Here is an 18,396-nt window from a genome sequence, read left to right as displayed (position 1 = left end):
AGATAACAAGGCCTCTGCTGACTTCACTCTCTGGATTTCATGTTTTTTATTTTCTCCTAAATTAACAGATTAAGTTTTTCTTTTTGTAGTTTTGGCCAGAGTCCAACCGGAAAGGCATCGGCACCCTGTACTCTCTTCTGAGCTTCTTCAAAGTGTCTTTTGATTAACTGAAAGTAAAAAGTCAATTAAGGGATTCTCGTTTGATTGGAGAGGATAAGGTTGGTTTCAGTGGCTTCCAGCTATTAAGTGTCTTCCTACGGGGATTTCTGACTCTTATCGCTTCCTGTTTGTTGTCACACATGTCAAACTGTGTCGATCAAGACAGGCAGAGAGTGAAACCGACGCCCGGCGAGGGAGCGCTCTGGGCGGGCAGGGCGATGTGAGGACCGGGGCGCTTAAATCTTTCATCTGAAGAATGGCCGCTTCACTGATAACGGGACTGGCGTATCCCCACTAGCTGCTGACCCATATTCCCCAGGAAAAACGCTGTTTGTCGCTCGTCGCTCACGAAGAATTAAGGGAGGACTCTGTTTTTCTGAAGCCGGGTTCTGCTGCGCGCACAGCTCCAGGACCAGCGGTGGGGTCGGTGCGCTCTGGCAGAAAGCACCCAGCCCCCTCGTCTCTGGGCTGAGACAGCAGTCAGTGCGCCTCTCTCCATGCCTCCAAGCCTCCGTGACCGGTCGCCATCTGCGGAATTCCTCGCAATGAAACCGCTATAACCCCACTTTTCTTTTTTTTTTTCTCTCCTTCTTTTCTGTTTGACTCTTTTCTTTACTTCACATCGAGGGCAGAGAAGAGGGAAAAGACGCGCGAGAAACAAACCTCCATCTGCAAGTTTTCGTGTGTCTGTCCCACTGGAGGGGGAGGAAGCGATGGCGGTCCCGGTGAAAGCAACGCTGGCTCTCCTGGTCCTCAGTGTGGCAAGTAAGTAATCCTTTCAAATCCTCCCAGAACGGAACGGAACGGGACGGGAAGGGACAGGGAGGCTTTTACTTTGTGTATGGGGCTTAAATCGGACGGTCTGGGGCTGTGCATCGTAAAATAGCACACTCTCTCTGGGCTCTGTCCATGCCATTTCATGTAATAGGTCTGGGGAGTCTATATTAGAAATCAGTGTTGGAAATTCTATTTAATATCTCATGTGCTTTGTAGCTAAAAACATCACACAACTGCGCCCTTGGAAGCTAAAATGCAAAATATTCTCTGTAACCACTGTCTGTCTGCTGAGTACTTCAATGTTGGTTCGATCTTTTTTTTTTTTTTTTTACTTTACAGATAACTGGGGATACTGGAAAGCAGGGCCAGTGGGGAAAAAAGTAGTCGCGTTTCCCTGCGTCAAACACTTTGGCACGTGATTCGGCACGCCTCAGTTAACTAACTCGCTCCTCTTTACACAGCGAGCCCACGCAGTCACAACGGAGTTGCTTTCCACATGCGCGGGTGTGCTATTAGACACTGGTGCATTGCCGTTGCACACATTTCCCAGCAGTCCTGGCTTGTAATGTAAGCTGGGACTCGAGTGAGGCAGTTTGCGAGGAGCTGTCCGCGGTGCTGGAATGGGGGCTACGGCAGTCAACAGGGCAGACCCCAGTACCCACTGTGTCTGGTTCCTCACATTCCCTTTAGTGTGTCATCCCCAGTGCCCTGATTTGGACATGTATTCCTTGGAATAAAGGCCTGCTCGGTGCAGTTAAAAGAAATATTAATTAATATGGAAGGCGTTTCTAATAACAACAGTAATAACAAAAGTTTTTTTTTTTTGAAAAGGTGGAAAATCCTCATTTAACTATCTGAAAACAGAGTGGATAAGTACTGTACCAAAAAAAAACAAAAACCCATATCTATATATAATTTGTTAGGTATATTCATTTATGTGTCACTAAATCAGTACAAACATGAAGTTCATTCGTGGGAAACATTATGTGGCTGAAGGTCAGTTCTTACTTGTCCCTCTTATACCTGTTTACTCGTACATTTGCCTGCCCTGATGACCTTTCAACTGTCTTCTTTTCATTCTCTTCCTCAGGTTTGTACTGCCTTACATTTGCTTCTAAGTCTCACATCTACAATACCGTAAACTCGAAAACTTATGTGAACTTTTTCAATTTTGTGTCAGACTCGATCAAATGAGCACTTCTCTCAAGATCAAATGATCAGTTACGGACCTTTTGCAGTTTTTGCATTTTTTAAGTTTAGTGAGTCTCCTTCTGATTGTTCCAATCCCCTCCTTCCTTCTTCACTTTGCCTTTCCTTGACTTCTTTGTTCCCTTTTTTGTTGGCTAACAGATCCAACTTGGTCTCTTTTCTGTGACTCTCTCGCTATAACCTGTACTTTGTCCGCAGTTGAGGCATTGCATGATTGTGGCTCTGTCCTCACCCTGGCTGGCAGTCCGGCAGTATTATTTGTATTATTATGTTTTTTTTTTTTTTTGCCTCATTGTGCCTCCTGTCTTCTTCTTGACCCTTTTTAGTCTCTGTGCCTCTCTCTGTCTCTTCCTGCACGCCCCATTTTCTGGTTTACTCTATTTCATCTTATATTTTTCCAGACTCCTACTCTTATGCTATTTTCAGTTCCTCATCACGCACTCCTCTGTCTCCTACCCCCTCTGTCTCTCTGTGTATCAGCTGCATGATGTAGTTTAAGTGCTAATATGTGCTACAGCTATCCCCGATTAAATGTTTTGCTCATTAAACGCTTGCACAGTGCCTAGGGGTGCAAGAGGGGGGGATCACATGCTATCTGTGTTTAGCATGTTGCATGAAGCCCTCACACAACCCTGACTTTGCTTTTCTATGGCCTCTGGGTGAAATGAGGGCAGGCAGAAATATGCAGCTCTAAGTTTCGTCCTGGGGTTTTTCAAAGGTTGTTGTTTCTCTCGAGTTTCAAAACTGCTTTCTCATAACTGCATATGTGTGTTTGGTCAAGAGGGCCCTACGTCAGTGAGTCAACAATTCATAGTAAACTATTAGTCACTGCGTTGGCACACTTGTTTGGATGTTGCTGCTCTTTGACAGAGAGAGAGAGGCAGATGAAGAGAGAGATCAATGTGGTTTTCAAGCCAGAGAGAGCTGCAGCAGATGTGTTTAGTAGAACCTAGAGCAAATTCAAGCAGCAGTAACATATCAGTGTGACACTGGGGGAGCTGAGAGCAGGAAGAAAGTCATTTTTCCTGCTGCCATTGTCTCTCTTCTGTGCTCAACCGGCACTTGTTCCTGTCGCTGCTGAGAAGAAAAGAGCAAAGCAGGACACAAAATCACAAGGGAGAAGTTATGACAGGTAAAAAAAAAAAAAAAAAATCATTGTAGTAATAGAATAGTTGATTTCATCCTCACAGACAGAAGAACTGTCTGTGAGGATGAAAGGTCTGAGGGTAAACAACCAACAGAAATCCCATGAAACACTAAAAACACAAAAATATCTCAGGCAGTAGATACACTGTGAGCGATGTGAAGTGTCTTGTTGCAGCCTGACCATGTGGCTGCTGATGCAGATGAATGGCACATGGTTGTCTTTTATAAAATGACTGATACAGGCAGTGTGCTGAGCTAATCCAAAGACAGCTGAAGCCTAAATTGTTTTGGCCTCAGAAAGGCCACCCCAGATGGTAACACATTGAATAATTCACTACCCTAGAAAAGAACCCACAGGATGCAGAATTTTGTTTTTTTTTTTTTCTCTCTGGACTCTGGACTGATGACACAGCCTGTCTATCCATCTGCATCACCCAAACTCGGCAGTGTGTCTGAAAGGTTTCTTTGTGTGGTTATATACTTTCCGTATGTTGTGATGGAGGCTTTATGTTGATCTTATCTGATTGGGAAAGACTTGGGGAATAATATTTGATTGTGTTCGAGTCTCAGTGCTTGTGAGATGATGGCATTTTTATTTTAGCGGCGATGAATTATTGAGGTGTGGAGAGTGCAGCGGGGCGGACAAGAGTGTGTGTGTGTGTGTGTGTGTGTGTGTGTGTGTGTGTGTGTGTGTCTGTGTGTGCATACATGTGTGATGAGACCTGATGGTAGACTCCCTAATGCTACTTACATCAGCCTCATACACATCTCATTTTAGCCTCATCTACTGGTTCAGGATTTTCTGTCAAACCCAAAACCTCCACTCTATAGAGTCTATACTGGGCTTCTTCCCCATCCTCGGTCCTTTCCAGAGGTCACATGAAGTCATTTGTCTCTCGGAGTTTATTAATTTTTTGTGCTGTATTTATTTTTATGCCTGCCCTTTACATTTTTAAGGCAGTACGATATCTCTTTTTTCTGTAAGTCAGAAATCAGAGTTTCTCTACTGAAAAGAAACAATAAGCCAATGCCTTTACCCTTTGCTAATAAGGGTTAATACATATTGACAAGTACTTTATAGATCGGTTATAAGCCATTCATGAGAGCAATCTTTGAGGAAAAGGCTCCTTCAGCCTAACACTTGCTCTTCCTTTTTAGCTACAGTAGCTCTTTATTTTATCCCAATGACCACTTACCTTCTGGCAGGGCATCCAAAAATCCATTCATTAACAACTTATGAACGTTCACAATTGCAGACTTGATGGATAAGAACACACTAAGAACACTTTTATTAATATTGATAACTGTATTATTGCCGCATACAGTTTAAAGTGCTACCAAAATGTTTAGAAGCAATGGGGAGGTTAAAACTAGTGCAGTGTAGTGGTTCATTTATGGGTTCAAACCTGCAATCTGGCGGCCTTTCATTGTTGAGTTTGCGTGTGTTTCCTTTGGGTGCTCCGGTTCGAACCCACTAACAAACAAATGAACAGTAGCACACCGAATGCAAATTTTAAAGAGATATTCCAGTTATTTAGTATTTCTCACAAGAGACATATAAAAAAAAAAAAATAGAATGGTCAAAATCAAACAAGCAGAGGACATTATACAAATGTTGTCAATGGCTGTTTAGTAGTCCTCATGATGAGTAAACTGACCTTTATGTGTAAAATCTGTTGAGTGGCCCTTTAATTGAAGCTTAATGGGAGTACATTTTTTCATTGATAGTTTTTGTTTTATTTTAGCAGCACAGATACTAATTATAGTTCAATAACTTACGAATCAGGATCCTCAAATACTATAAATTTTATGGCCCCTCATCTGTTTGTCACTGCTCCGTGGTTTAATATCTGCTGCTCTTTAACAAGCCTTTAATCCAGTTAACCAAAGCTCAATGCCAAATAACGCTGAAAAGACAACAATTTATAATTTATAGGAAGTGTCGTTTCAACTCCCAGGCCACCAAATATCTCAAAACCGCAGCAGTTCTTTTAAGTAGCAGTAGAAACCTGCCTGCCATTATGCAGCAGTTTACACCCTTATCGCACACAAACAATGAGTTATTGCCACGCTGTGATCCCCATCAAGCAAACTCATGGATCACTGCGATTTCCCATGAATAATTGCCATAATACGGCATGATCCTATTTCATTTTATCAGATGATTATTCTAATCTGGAAATTGTTTTGTCTCACACTGTGATGTTGCTGTTATTTGTTGTGGTGTGTGTGTGTGTGTGTGTGTATGTGTCTATTGTCCTCTCCTCCTCTCATGTGTCTCTGTCTCCTCTCTCTGTCTAATCCTGACAGAGAGAGCGCTGCGTTTCAAAGCTCTCTGAAGACATTTACCCTGAGGGTTTAGTGTCATGTCATAGTTGCTCAGACGTTGGACACTTCTTGTCTCCTCCTCAGATGGAGGTCTAGTGGAGGTTAATGTAGAACGACCAAGTGTAGAATATACCTCTCCTTCCTGCACTTAAAGCTTAGTGCCTCTTCTTTTCAGTTTGATCCTGACATGTCTCAGAAAACATCTTTATCTTGAATATTCATTAATATGACAGATGGACGCATGGCTGAGAACCAGTGCAAGTAAAGTACCAAAATAAACAATATTCATAGTAAAGTGCCAGATTTTTGAGATGTCTGGACACAAGTACATTGCTGATGTCAGTTCACAAGTGTCTGCACAGCTGTTTCCATATGAGTGGTTGACTATATTGCAGTATCTTTAAAATGGTGTGCTCTTTGTAGCTGAAATTGAACCACTACCGAAGCTATACAACTCTCCAACAAGCTGTTAAATCCCAAGGCATCAGTGACATCTTTTTTTTTTTCAACTGAAGTTTAATTGTCTACAGGTAGAGGTCTCAGAATTAGATCACCTCCAAAATCTCATCTCATCATTTTTTTTGTTTTTTGTTTTGTTGGTTCAAGGTGAATTTGCCTTGTCCTGGCACAGGCTGACCACAGTTTTTCCTGTGCTGGCCGTAGACTCGCAATGCCAGGGATGACTCAACTTAGAACAGCTGTCACCTCACGATGGCCTACATAATAGAGGACATACATATGAACTCTTCCTACACCTGACTGGATCACTTGCTGACTAATTGGTCCTCTGAATCTTGAATGGTTGTTTCCGGATGTAGATCTTATAGCTAAAAGTGAGCTCTCAAGATGCAGTCTGATGGCTGTGGGAGGCTTTCTTATTCAAACCGTGTGTTAAGGATAGAGAGTGTTGTATGATGTACAGAATCAGGCACATTTGCGACCTCTGTTATTGGGCTATATAGACAAAACTGACTTCACTTGACTCGTTATTGATATTTGTAACAAATCAGCTAAGGGAGGTGTGGACACAAATGCATGACTTGCAGATACAGCAGTAGAGTAACAGCAAAGTTTAGGAGCTCTATGATCAAAGCCAGGTTTGGTAACTGACAGGCAGGGAAAAGTAGGTTTGATAGTCGGGTGATGAAAACTGGTGTGACAAACTGGAGACTACTGCTGGACAGGGGGAGAATACCAATGGAAGACTGACAACTGAGGAAAAAAATTGTAGAAAAACTATGAATGGGCTGTTGCCATGACAGCTGTTATTACTACGGTGCCAAGCTCAGTTCAATGTAAAGGGCAAAACAAAAAACTCTAGCCTCGACCTCTTATGTAATCCACCTTTCTTATCTTTTTTGTCATCCTCCGGTTTAGACTGTCCTGTAAGCAGGAAAGCCATAGCCAACAGTCATGCCAAGGAAAATTTATTCATGAAGCACAAAAAAGGATGTCACAAGACATAAAAACAGAGAAAAGGAACACATTACAAAAAAATGGGAGCAACAGGTGACAAAAAAGGTGAGAAAAGACTTTTAAATGAAAAAGAAAAGACAATAAAGATAAATCCATTTTGATATTTAATATTACATTTCTGAATATTTGTTTTGGCAGAAGGACGGCAGATATTCAGTTATCCTTAAGAATTCAACATGGGCAGCAAACAGGGTTGTGGAGACATAAAAACAGTTGGAAACCAAAGTTTTTTTTAAGTGCTATGTAAATTGTCCAGTTGACTGCACCATAGGCAGTTCTAATTTAAAGTTGTTGTTCACGAGACGACTTTTAATTTTGAATAAAGAAGTCAAAATTATGGATGTATGATTTTTTCCCACAAGTGTAAATGTAGGAAACTCTGGCAGTGTCCTTGTTTCAAACCACCCACTATCACTGAAGCTCTGTGACCCAGTCAGACACTGTTCTGTGTTGATTTCATGGGTGAAATCAGCCCTGCGGCAGTTCTGTGTGTGTGTGTATGTGTGTATGTACAAATACGACCCATTATTGTCATATGCAGTGCAGATTGCATGCATCGTGAACATGCAACATATGCAATATACTGTATACAATGACATGCGTGTGTGGGAAGTAGGTATAGGTACAGCGTGGTTTAGTGCGTGCGTTGTGTGCGTTGGATTGTCACTAAATATAATACTACATCTGATTTGTTTGTGAGGTCAAAGACATGCAAAGCCTACTTCCCCCCTCCCTCACACACACACACACACACACACACACACACACACACACACACACACACACACACACACACACACACACACACACACACACACACACACACACACATACATATACATACACACGCACATATTACTCTCATTACACACTCATCACATCTGAAGACATGCAGCAGGCTACATTGCTTGCAGCACCTGATTGGGAAGACCTCACAGCACGAGATTTTAACCTTGCTTCACCAACTACTGCTCTAGGCATGTGTGTGTGCATGTGTTTGCCTCTGTTACTGTGGCTTTACTCGTTATGATCCTGTTAAACTATACTGATAATCAAGAGTAGGTCAGCAGTGATCTGGAAGCTGACTAAGACGGCGGTTGTAGAAGTCAGAGGTCAGAAGAACACAGAGTATTTGTGAATAAAGTCAGGGTTTGTGTCATTTCTTCAGAAAAGGGTTGATAACGTTTAAAAGCTAAAGTTAAAGTTAGAAAGTGCTCAACGAAACAGCTGCTAAACTACATCTAACTTTCATTTCTATGGTTTCAATGGGGCTTTAGTCTTCATCCATTTGTAAGGTGCCCACTATTTCACTGTGCAATTTCTTTTTCATCAGAGCCACTGTAACCTGTTCACTCTGACTCAGCAGAGCAAAGCGTAACCAAACTAAAACTCGTAAGTCGTCAGACTGTAGGGCTACTGAGGCACTTTTCAAGGTCGCATCAGATTCAAGGTTTATATTCATGCAGAGATCCCCTTCTACATGTGACCCCAGGTGTCTAGTCACCATACCTAATCAGAGGCACACATTATTCGATGTGAAGCACCCTCAACACCCAATGTTAGCCTGACCGGAGTGCATCATCTCAATACTCACTAGACTGAGATGATGAAATTAGGGAATTCAAAATCGGAGAAGTGTAATTTTTTTCTTTTTTTTTTTTTTTTCTGAGGTAGATATGCAGGCCGTCGTTGGACATTTCTGGCAAGGTTTCCAAGAGAGTCAGACTACGTAACAGCTGGAGGATATTTTAGCCTTATAGAATAGAATAAGTCAGAGTAGCCCCCATGAGGCTTTGACAGTGAGCAGAAGAGTAATAGGATATGTTGTTGTTGTGTAATGCCAACAAGATAAGCTAATTTTTGTTTCACCTAGGTTAAAATAATAAAATAAGCTTAAGTGAAACTAGGCAACAAACTGTGTGTAGCTCCTTTTTCAGTAGTGGAGGCAGTATTGGATTTTATTTACTGCTGCGGTTTGTTCTCGGTTTGCAAATGGTTTTGCCAAGTGGGAGATATTGTAGCTGTTGAGACTTACTGTTATTTCTAACTCTGAATTAGAAAACTACAGCAGGCTGAAGTAAACTCTTTTGTTTCCACTTGGCTGCTCAGTCACAGTTTGTACAATATGACGTGAAATATCGCCCTGAGAAGAAACGCTGGATCAGTGATGGCCAGCCACGTGCCGGGGAGACAGTAATAATAGCGAGTTTTCATTTTAACCTGTAGACTCATCATGTCTGCATTATTTCACTTGACAGCAAACAAATATGGTACATTTTACAGGTCCTGATCCATTATGCGTAGACGGTTTTCAAACCTGTTTTGTGTGTGTGTGTGTGTGTTTGCAGCTGCCTCATGTGCGGAAGTGGAGGAGCGGCTGGTGAGTCACCTGTTGTCATCGGAGCGCTACAACAAGCTGATCAGGCCAGCTGTTAACAACAGCCAGCAGGTCACCATTTACATCCAGGTGTCTCTGGCCCAGCTGATCAACGTGGTGAGGAAGCACACACGAATCCGACTCCACATATGCTGCTATCATAGAGGCATAATCCAATAATTTAACATAATTCAAGAACACAAGGCTCAGCCACTGACTAAATGCCTTATGTTCATCCATCCACGAACCTTCTGTCTGTCTGTGTTTCAGAATGAAAGGGAGCAGATCATGACCACCAACTGTTGGCTCACTCAGGTTTTTGTCCCCACTCATCCTTCTTGTTCTTTATTCTGCGTATGTGTGCGTTTATGTTTTTTCTGTGTGGGGTCAGGCCACGTCAAGACACTGCCTCGTAGTGGCACAACAAGTGTCTGACTCATATTAGGCATTGCTACACAAGCACACACATATACAGACACACGATCATCTGTCTGGCTTTAAGGAAAATGTGCAGAGACATTCAGCCTGTTCACTGGTGAGGTCATCTCATGGCATGTAGGACAAATATGTCAGTGTACTGTTGTTTAAAATGCATTTTTGCCAGGCAGAGCCTGACTGTTCTCGTGCTTGCTTGCATGTAATTTTTGATGCATGTATCCGTGTTTGTGTGTGCGTGTGTGTGACCTTTGAATGTATTTATTTACTTGTTTGTTTGTGTGTGTGCGCGTCTCTGCACTTCTTCATCAGGTATGGAATGACTACAGATTAATGTGGGACCCTGAAGAGTATGAGGGAATCAAGAAAATCCGCCTCCCGTCACAACACATCTGGCTGCCAGACATCGTCCTCTACAACAAGTACGTCTGCTTTGTGGCAGACAGAATGACTGTGTGTGTGTGTGTGTTTGTGTGTGTGTGTGTGTGTGTGTCTGTAAAACTAAGTGATTAAAGGAAGAACAGACAGAAAGATTGAGCAGCTTCATTGTAATAGTTACAAAAGCCCCAATTCCCTAAAATGTTTTTCCTTCTATCCTCTTATTCCTTCTATCCTCTTAGCTCTCCTTCTTTATCCCACTTGTCACATCTTTCAGGATAATGAATCCAACCAAAAATGTCTCGCTAACACTGTTTAGACTGTCTGCAGGCTCATGGTGATGAGTGATCTTTAAAGGGATGAAAGATTACAAATTTTGCACAGATAGAAAGGTGGGAAGAGACTTAGATTAAAAAAAATCTGCCAGCAAGACGAAAGAAACAAGGCTATAGTAGACACAATATAAAAGATTTATTAAATTTTAATTATTTTTTTGTTTCCTTAAAGTGTTAATCCGGGGGTTCATCAGTTCCATTTGAACTTGTAGTGACTTGTAGTATCTGCAATACAGGCTGCAACAACCAGTCTGTTTATCTAAACGGTAAATCTTTAGCTTTCCATTTCAGTTTGCAATAAATTTTACAATAATGAGGGTATCAGTAAAACTTTATCATGCAGATGTAATTACTTTCATGCCTGAGGGGTCATCTACCTCGTCCACCTCAATGAACATGTGAGCACATACAAGCTGCCCAGAAATGTTGGAGTTTATTCTTGCGCAGTTCAGTTGCATTTCACACTGTGGAGCTGGACAAGTATGTAGGATCAGCGCAATATGTCCAATGGTAACATTGTGGCCTTTATAGTGCTATGGCACTATAACACCTCTACTGCACACCCAAACTTACCAGTGTGGTGACAGTGGACAACATCTCTGTACATTATTGTGTGTTTTTGCATACTGTGCATAAATGCTCCAAACACTGATGTGGGAATATTTTTCCTTTGTTTGCAAATCTAAAAATCATCTTGCAGCTGTATAACAAGCCTGCAGGGGAAAATCAAGCCACGGGAATCTCAATGCTGTAATAAGTTCATTCAAGGAGAAATTAGGCACACTGCCTCTATCCACTGGCATGTTAGCTGACAGACACGAAAGCATTTGGGCCTCACCTCATCTGTCACCCATATAGGTCAACACCTGGGCCTTTTTTTTTCCATCTGCTAGTTCCTTGTATGACATCACTCTTAACTTTCATCAGTAATAAATGTAGTTCATATAGGAGTCCTTGCTCTGTTGTCTCAAATCACATCACTGTCGGAAATGAATGTGAACATATTTTAGACAAAAAACAGCAAAAACTCAAATCCTGCTGCAGCTGCCCTATGACTGTGTACAAATTAAAGCAACCTGTTGCTATACTTGATCAGGTATATGCAAACCTGTTAGTTAGACTGAGATAGCTGAGAAAGCAATCTCACCAAAAGGTCTCTTTAGTAGCTGTTCTAGAGCTTTCAGTCATATCACCATTTTCATCAGCTGATGGAGTTTCAAGAGCAAACTCTGAACCTCAATTTTTAAGCCAACATGGACAACAAGTCCTCAGAAAAAAACAAAACTGAGAATTTCAACATCTAGAATTCCATGGCACTTGAGCAAACTCCATCTGCTGATGAGGACCATGTGATATGATCAAAAAGCTCAAGAACATTTTTCAAATAGACCTGGGAGTGTGAATGTTTTCTCAATTTCTGTATCTAAGGTCGAGTATGAACTTTAAACCTGAGACTGAGATAGTTTGACAGGCTCACAGTTGTGTAGATGTGCAGGTTTTGTGTGGGTCAGCAGAGTTGCCCCACTGTTTATACGAGGCTTGTAGGCATTAAACTTTCACAAAAACAGATTGCTGGTCAGCTAAAGACCACATATGGAGCAGAATGGCTTAAGTGGCATAATTATAGATATGATATGATCAGCACTACTTTATCACTTCATTTCGAGGTCTCAGGCCAAGTCTGGGGGACCAGAAGTCGCAACACGCAGTTGGGGCCTCTGCATTTTTAATTAGTCTGCAGATTCACAGCAGCCCCAAAGCATTAGAGACTGAGTGTGATGGTTGGATTCCTGACCTACTTTATAATTGATAGCCCACTTATCTATAATGCATCACCTGCAGCCTTGGTGAGATGAGGAAAAAAAGTCACTCTCAGCAGATCAAAGGTGGGAGGGGGCTCTGCTGGTCCGACGCGGTGCTCTTCCGTTGAGGTGATAAACACATCCTGTAACTTTCGACACACAGAACTGTGTGTGTGTCACCTCTGCGGACAGACAGTAACAGTCAAGAAGTCATTTTCTCAACACGCCATCAGTTAGTACAGTAAATTCATTTGCTGCAACACAGGTTCTGTTGTTAATGTGTCCTTAATTGCACTAATATGATGAGCTAGCTCAAGGCTGTAATGGATTTTAAAAATGATGACATAGATTTCAACCTTTACATGCAGTGGAGTGGTTTTCATTTGGTGAAGTTGCAGGTGTGGGAGAACCTCTTAGTTAGCAATATGGTGAAGCATAGCGTTCTGGTAAAGTTCAGGTTAAGCTTGCATTAGCTGATTATTGTCAGCTGCTTTGTTCATGCTTCACTATCACTGGCTCAGGTTTTACTATTTTACATTTTGCATTTATTACCTCAGCTCCCTCCACCACCCTAACCACCTCTTAATGTGCAAACATTTTGGAAATAAGCTCCAATATTCTTGTATGTTTTTGTTAAAGGTGATTAGCTCTCCGAGTAGTATCCTCACTACGGTGGTAGCAAGCTAAGCCCAGAGTTACTTAACTAGCCACTTCTTTAAGTTACCCCCGGGGAATTCCAAGGTGTACCAGGGACAGATGGGATATACAGTGTGTTCCCTCCAATCTGGGTCTGCCTCTGGGTCTCCTCCCAGGTAGATATGCCATAAATACCTTTAAACTAAGTGTTCAGGTGGCATCTTTATTGAACGCTTGAACTGCCTCCACGGAGCCCATTAAATGAGAAGAGTTGGCAATTCTACTCAAACCTCCTCACCTTGTCCTTACATTTTTTTAAAATTTAGGCATCTCTATATACCATTTCCAGACACTGACTTTATCTTTCTCTTTTCATTTACTTATCTCCCACCTTTCTCTTCTATCAGTGCCGATGGGACCTATGAAGTTTCCTTCTACTCCAATGCCGTGGTCTCCAACAATGGTGAGGTTGCCTGGCTTCCACCAGCTATCTACAAGTCAGCTTGCAAAATTGAAGTCCGTGATTTCCCCTTCGACCAGCAGAACTGTACCCTCAAGTTTCGCTCCTGGACCTACGACCACACAGAGATTGATCTAATCCTCCTCAGTGATTTTGCATCACGTGATGACTTCAAACCCAGTGGTGAATGGGATATCGTCTCATTGCCTGGACGCAAGAACGAAGACCCTAATGACATCAGGTACCTGGATATCACCTATGACTTTATAATCAAGAGAAAACCTCTGTTCTACACCATCAACCTGATCATCCCCTGCATCCTGATAACATCCCTGGCCATTCTGGTGTTCTACCTCCCGTCAGACTGTGGTGAGAAGATGACTCTCTGTATTTCTGTCCTTCTGGCTCTGACTGTGTTTTTACTCCTAATCTCAAAGATTGTACCACCTACGTCTTTAGCAGTGCCTCTGATTGGGAAGTACCTAATGTTTACGATGGTGCTGGTCACCTTTTCCATTGTCACAAGCGTTTGTGTGCTCAACGTGCACCATCGGTCCCCCAGTACGCACACCATGCCTCCGTGGGTCAGGCGTGTCTTCTTATACCAGCTCCCCTCATATCTCTTCATGCGGAGACCCGGTAGCTCCAACATCCGTGAGAAGTTCAGGAAAAAACACCAGCAGCGATCGTACTCTGACCAGAAGCTGCGTGGAGCGGACGGGGGGACTGGAAGCCCTGCAGGAATGGCAGATTCCTCCTCGTCTTTCTTTGTCAACGAGGAGTCGGCCAAACGCTACGGCTGGAAGATTAGCGACTTGTCAGAGAACACAGAGTTCAGAAAGAGGATGACACTCAAGTGCAACATTGACGTGGAGGATGCAGTAGATGGAGTGCGCTACATCGCTGAGAAGATGAAGAGTGAGGATGATGATGAAGGGGTAGGTGTTTGGAAGAAAAGTATCTGCATATTCATGTCTGTCGTAAGTTGAAATACAGTATGTGAAGCATTTGTGAAGCTTGCTTCATATATGAGCAAATGAAAGCTTTTGCCTACCTGTTTGTTTTTGTCATTCAATTGACTTTGCCATTCTGACAAAGGTTGCTTATAGATCTGTACAAGGTGTGTGGCTGGAGTAGTCAAGTAGCCTTGACAATATAGTTTTTAGCCACGCTACTGGTTTGTCTCTATGAGTAGAAATGTTGGTCTGTCGGTTGGCCCACTACTTCGGTTCTGACTGAAATATCTAAGCCAATATTCAAAGTATTGCTATGAAATGTTGTACGGACAGTCATGGTCCCCAGAGCATGAAGCCTAACAACACTGGTGTTCCTCTGACTTTTCCTGTAGTGCCACCATGAGATTGACATTTATGATTCAGAGTGAAATGCCTCGGTAACTATTGGATGGATGACATTTTGAATTAAATTTGATTGCAATTTGGTACAGACATACATGTCCCACTCGGGATGAATTGTAACAACTTTGGTGAACTCTTAACTTTTCATCCAGCGCTATCATCCATTCAAAACTTTAGTTTATGTAAAATTTTGTTTTATAACCGAATACCTGCAAAACTAATGACATTCCCCAACAGCTTCATGTGTACTCTCAGTTAAGGGCTTATAATAAGATTCTAACATGCTAACACGCTAACTACGTGAACATGGTAAACATTAAACTTGCTCCACATCAGCATGTTGGCATAATCATTGTGAGTAGGGTAGCATGCTGACCGTAGTGTTTAGCTCAAACGGCCAAATTACATAGTCAACTTATTCACAATAATTATGAAATTATTCTTTTATTATAAATATTGCACATTATCTATTGTAGTAATGTAAGGACACAATCTGATCTATTGTAGGTCTGCAAATGTTGATTTTCTGGGCTGTCACCTATACTGTAACATCTGATGGATTGCTTTATGTAATCTCTACCATATGCGCTCTGTAAATTATGTACGTAGTGTGTGCATTTCTGTGGGTAGCACAATTAAGGACTTTGTTTATGTGCATTTTCCTTAGATTTACACCAAACTAGTGTGCATAAGCTGCACTATGTTCTAGAGGCACAACTTTCATTTTTGTGTTTGATTAGATTAGAAAATGAAAATTAGCCACAACATCAACAAAGTCCATATGTCATAACCCTTATTAGCCTATTAAATTATAGCATTGTCATTAAAATTGTGTTGGTAGTATTGGCAATAGTAATACTTACCATCTAACTTCTCTTTCTCTCTGCAGATCATTGAAGACTGGAAGTACGTGGCCATGGTGATCGACCGTCTCTTCCTGTGGATCTTTGTGTGTGTGTGTGTTGTCGGGACGGTTGGCCTCTTCATGCAGCCCCTGTTCCAGAGTTACAACACCCCCATTATTGATGACATGGACCATAACTGAAACCTAAAACCTGAACTTTGATCTTAACATGACCCAGACATGAACTTTGAGTCCCCCCAGAAACAGAGCTCTGATAACATTTTAACACATAAACGCACATGTCGGCCTCACACGGCACTCTCACTGGGAAATGATTATGATGCACTTTACTCCTCTACCACCACCTGCTCCCCTCCAAACTTCTATCTCTTGCCCTCTTCATCCTCCTTCATCATGACTCATCTGTCATTTACAGAGGAACTAGGATCTATTTATTTTGGTGAACTTAAAGGATAATTCTATTTTATAACCACTTGGGTCACATTTTCATAGATTTGGCTAACATTCAGTAGAGATGAATGGTGGACATTTTACTGTTAACTGCTATCTAGTCATGTGGCAACATTTCCGGTCCCAAACCACATTTTTTCATGTTATTATTGTATTTTTTTGCCTTTAGGCACAGTGAATATAGAAACAGATAGGAGACAAAGGAAGGGAGAAAGAGGTGAGAAATGCAACAAAGGTTCCTGGCTGGAACCAAACAGGGGATGCTGCAGCTACATGGTATCTGCCCAACCCACTTGGCTACCAGGATGCTCCCAACCCCCAGTATAGCCAAACTTATTGGAAGATAAAAGAACGGCAAGGAGTAAATTTATAACCCAAAATTTATCATCAATCACAGGTTACAGATTGACTTCCTGGTTCATAATCATAATCAAATGAAACAATGCAACAAAACTACGAAAACAAAAGTTACAATAAGCTAGAATTATCTTTTCATTCAAAATGTGAAGTGAAACCACCTTTCAGCCACGATGCTCTTGCTTGGGGAATCACTATAGATCTGCATTTCTCCAAGGACTGAAATGCAGCAATATATTAAGAAGAAAACCTTTGCCTGAAAGTGTGCTGACCCCTATCACTGTTCACAAAGGTTTATCTGGCCAACAGCAACTCAGGACTTGATTATTTTTCGGTTAAGAATGGACTTGGTTTTGCTCTTTTCTCCCATCGTATCTCTCTCTGTCTAAATCAAATTCTAATGGCCCTAACAGGACATTATGTGGGCTAGCATGTATACAACAAAGCGCTGTTGTTTGTTTAAATTTTTGTTTTGACTCAGAGAGAGAAAGAGCCAAACGATGAACAAAGAACTCAGTACGCCTGCAGATATGGTCCTCACATCTACAACACACCCCTAAAGAAAAGAAGATGATTCCCCTCTATGTAGATACATAGAAGAAGATCAACTCTTTATCCTTTTGCCAACAGCACACATACTGTTTGAATTTATAATATTTGCCTTGTAAATTAGACCAAGAGGGGACACAAACCAGCTAACTGTTGGACTGTTGGGCTGTGTTTAAAATGAGGGAGGCACGTTACAGTATTGCTATAAAATACAAAGCTTCAAGCCAATGACCATAAGGCTGTTGTTCCTCACCGTGCTTCTTCTGAAAGGTGCAGTTTGCTGGCGTCAGCAACGCAGCTCTCGTCAGTATCCATCACCAAGGAAACCAGCAGCAATAACATTGTACAGTATTTTATACACACTGACCTGGAGCAAATTATCCATTGACAGTCTGGCTCTTCACTTGTTTTATCTTCCATCAAACCTCATGCTCGATTATCGCAGCCTGTTCTCAAAAACTTTACTCGAATCCATGTCCAGTAATTATTTCTAAGAGGTATTATAACTTGTCACCGTCATACAGCACTTGTCTATCACTGCTACCAACGTTAGCCAAGGAAAAGGTGTACTGTACTAATCCAGCAGTATTGATTTTTTTTCATCTTTGTTTTCTCGGTGGGTGGAATTAAACATGGTTTTTCTTTTTCTTCCCACCGGCCATTCATGTTCCGTGACTTGTTGAGTTTTGTCTGTCTGGACAATAAATGCAGAGAATTACAAGATGGGACTGTGATGGGTTCTGATGTCTCGCTATGTGGATCAATAAAGGGAAATGAATGCAACATGAAGGCCTGATGAATCACATGCTCTAACTTTAAGATAAAGTTTGCAATTTATATACTGTAGAAGTATTAGTAATGTTCATAAATAGAGTAGTTGTTTCCAAATTAGTTGCAATTTCTGTTGCTATTAGTGTCTGCTTGGATACTTTAAGATCTATGATTATTTGTTATTCCAGAACACAGATGTTCACAAGCTGCTGTTTACTAGCAACTGATGTTGATGCCTCCAGCATAGATACTTCATCATAATTTTCCAGCAAATATCATGTCACACACACACACACACACACACACACACACACACACACACACACACACACACACACACACACACACACACACACACACACACACACACACACACACACACACACACACACACACACAGAGTCAAACATTGACATAATCCCACAGACCTAGTGACAGCCATTGAATTGGAGTTGGGTTCACCAATTACATCTCATATTTCTACCCTCATCCGCCCCTGGTATGACTCATAAATTAGATACTTGACAT

The 18,396-nt window shown here is 41.7% G+C and overlaps 1 protein-coding gene across 2 annotated transcripts; it reads left to right on the top strand.

Moving 5' to 3' along the window:
* Positions 1–857: 857 nt before the first annotated feature.
* Positions 858–15,966, top strand: LOC120785259 (neuronal acetylcholine receptor subunit beta-2-like). 2 transcript variants are annotated; one of them, XM_040119819.1, is made up of 7 exons: positions 873–908; positions 8,699–8,732; positions 9,462–9,589; positions 9,743–9,787; positions 10,220–10,329; positions 13,466–14,456; positions 15,766–15,966. In XM_040119819.1, the coding sequence occupies exons 1-7, from the start codon at positions 873–875 to the stop codon at positions 15,919–15,921; spliced, it is 1,500 nt and encodes a 499-aa protein (XP_039975753.1). In that variant the 3' UTR covers positions 15,922–15,966. The 2 variants fall into 2 exon arrangements, with proteins under 2 accessions (XP_039975755.1, XP_039975753.1); XM_040119821.1 differs by lacking the exon at positions 8,699–8,732 and having other exon boundaries at positions 858–924; positions 9,444–9,589.
* Positions 15,967–18,396: the final 2,430 nt, after the last annotated feature.

This window comes from Xiphias gladius, chromosome 23 (assembly GCF_016859285.1).
Source record: "Xiphias gladius isolate SHS-SW01 ecotype Sanya breed wild chromosome 23, ASM1685928v1, whole genome shotgun sequence".
Classification (NCBI taxonomy): Eukaryota; Metazoa; Chordata; class Actinopteri; order Istiophoriformes; family Xiphiidae; genus Xiphias; species Xiphias gladius.
This window is presented reverse-complemented; position numbering and strand designations above follow the sequence as displayed.

Coding starts and splice junctions, on each gene's coding strand:
- LOC120785259 (XM_040119821.1), top strand. CDS start 873: ATGGCGGTCCCGGTGAAAGCAACGCTGGCTCTCCTGGTCCTCAGTGTG. Junction 9,590..9,742: donor TGGCCCAGCTGATCAACGTG/GTGAGGAAGCAC, acceptor TCTGTGTTTCAG/AATGAAAGGGAGCAGATCAT. Junction 9,788..10,219: donor CCAACTGTTGGCTCACTCAG/GTTTTTGTCCCC, acceptor CTTCTTCATCAG/GTATGGAATGACTACAGATT.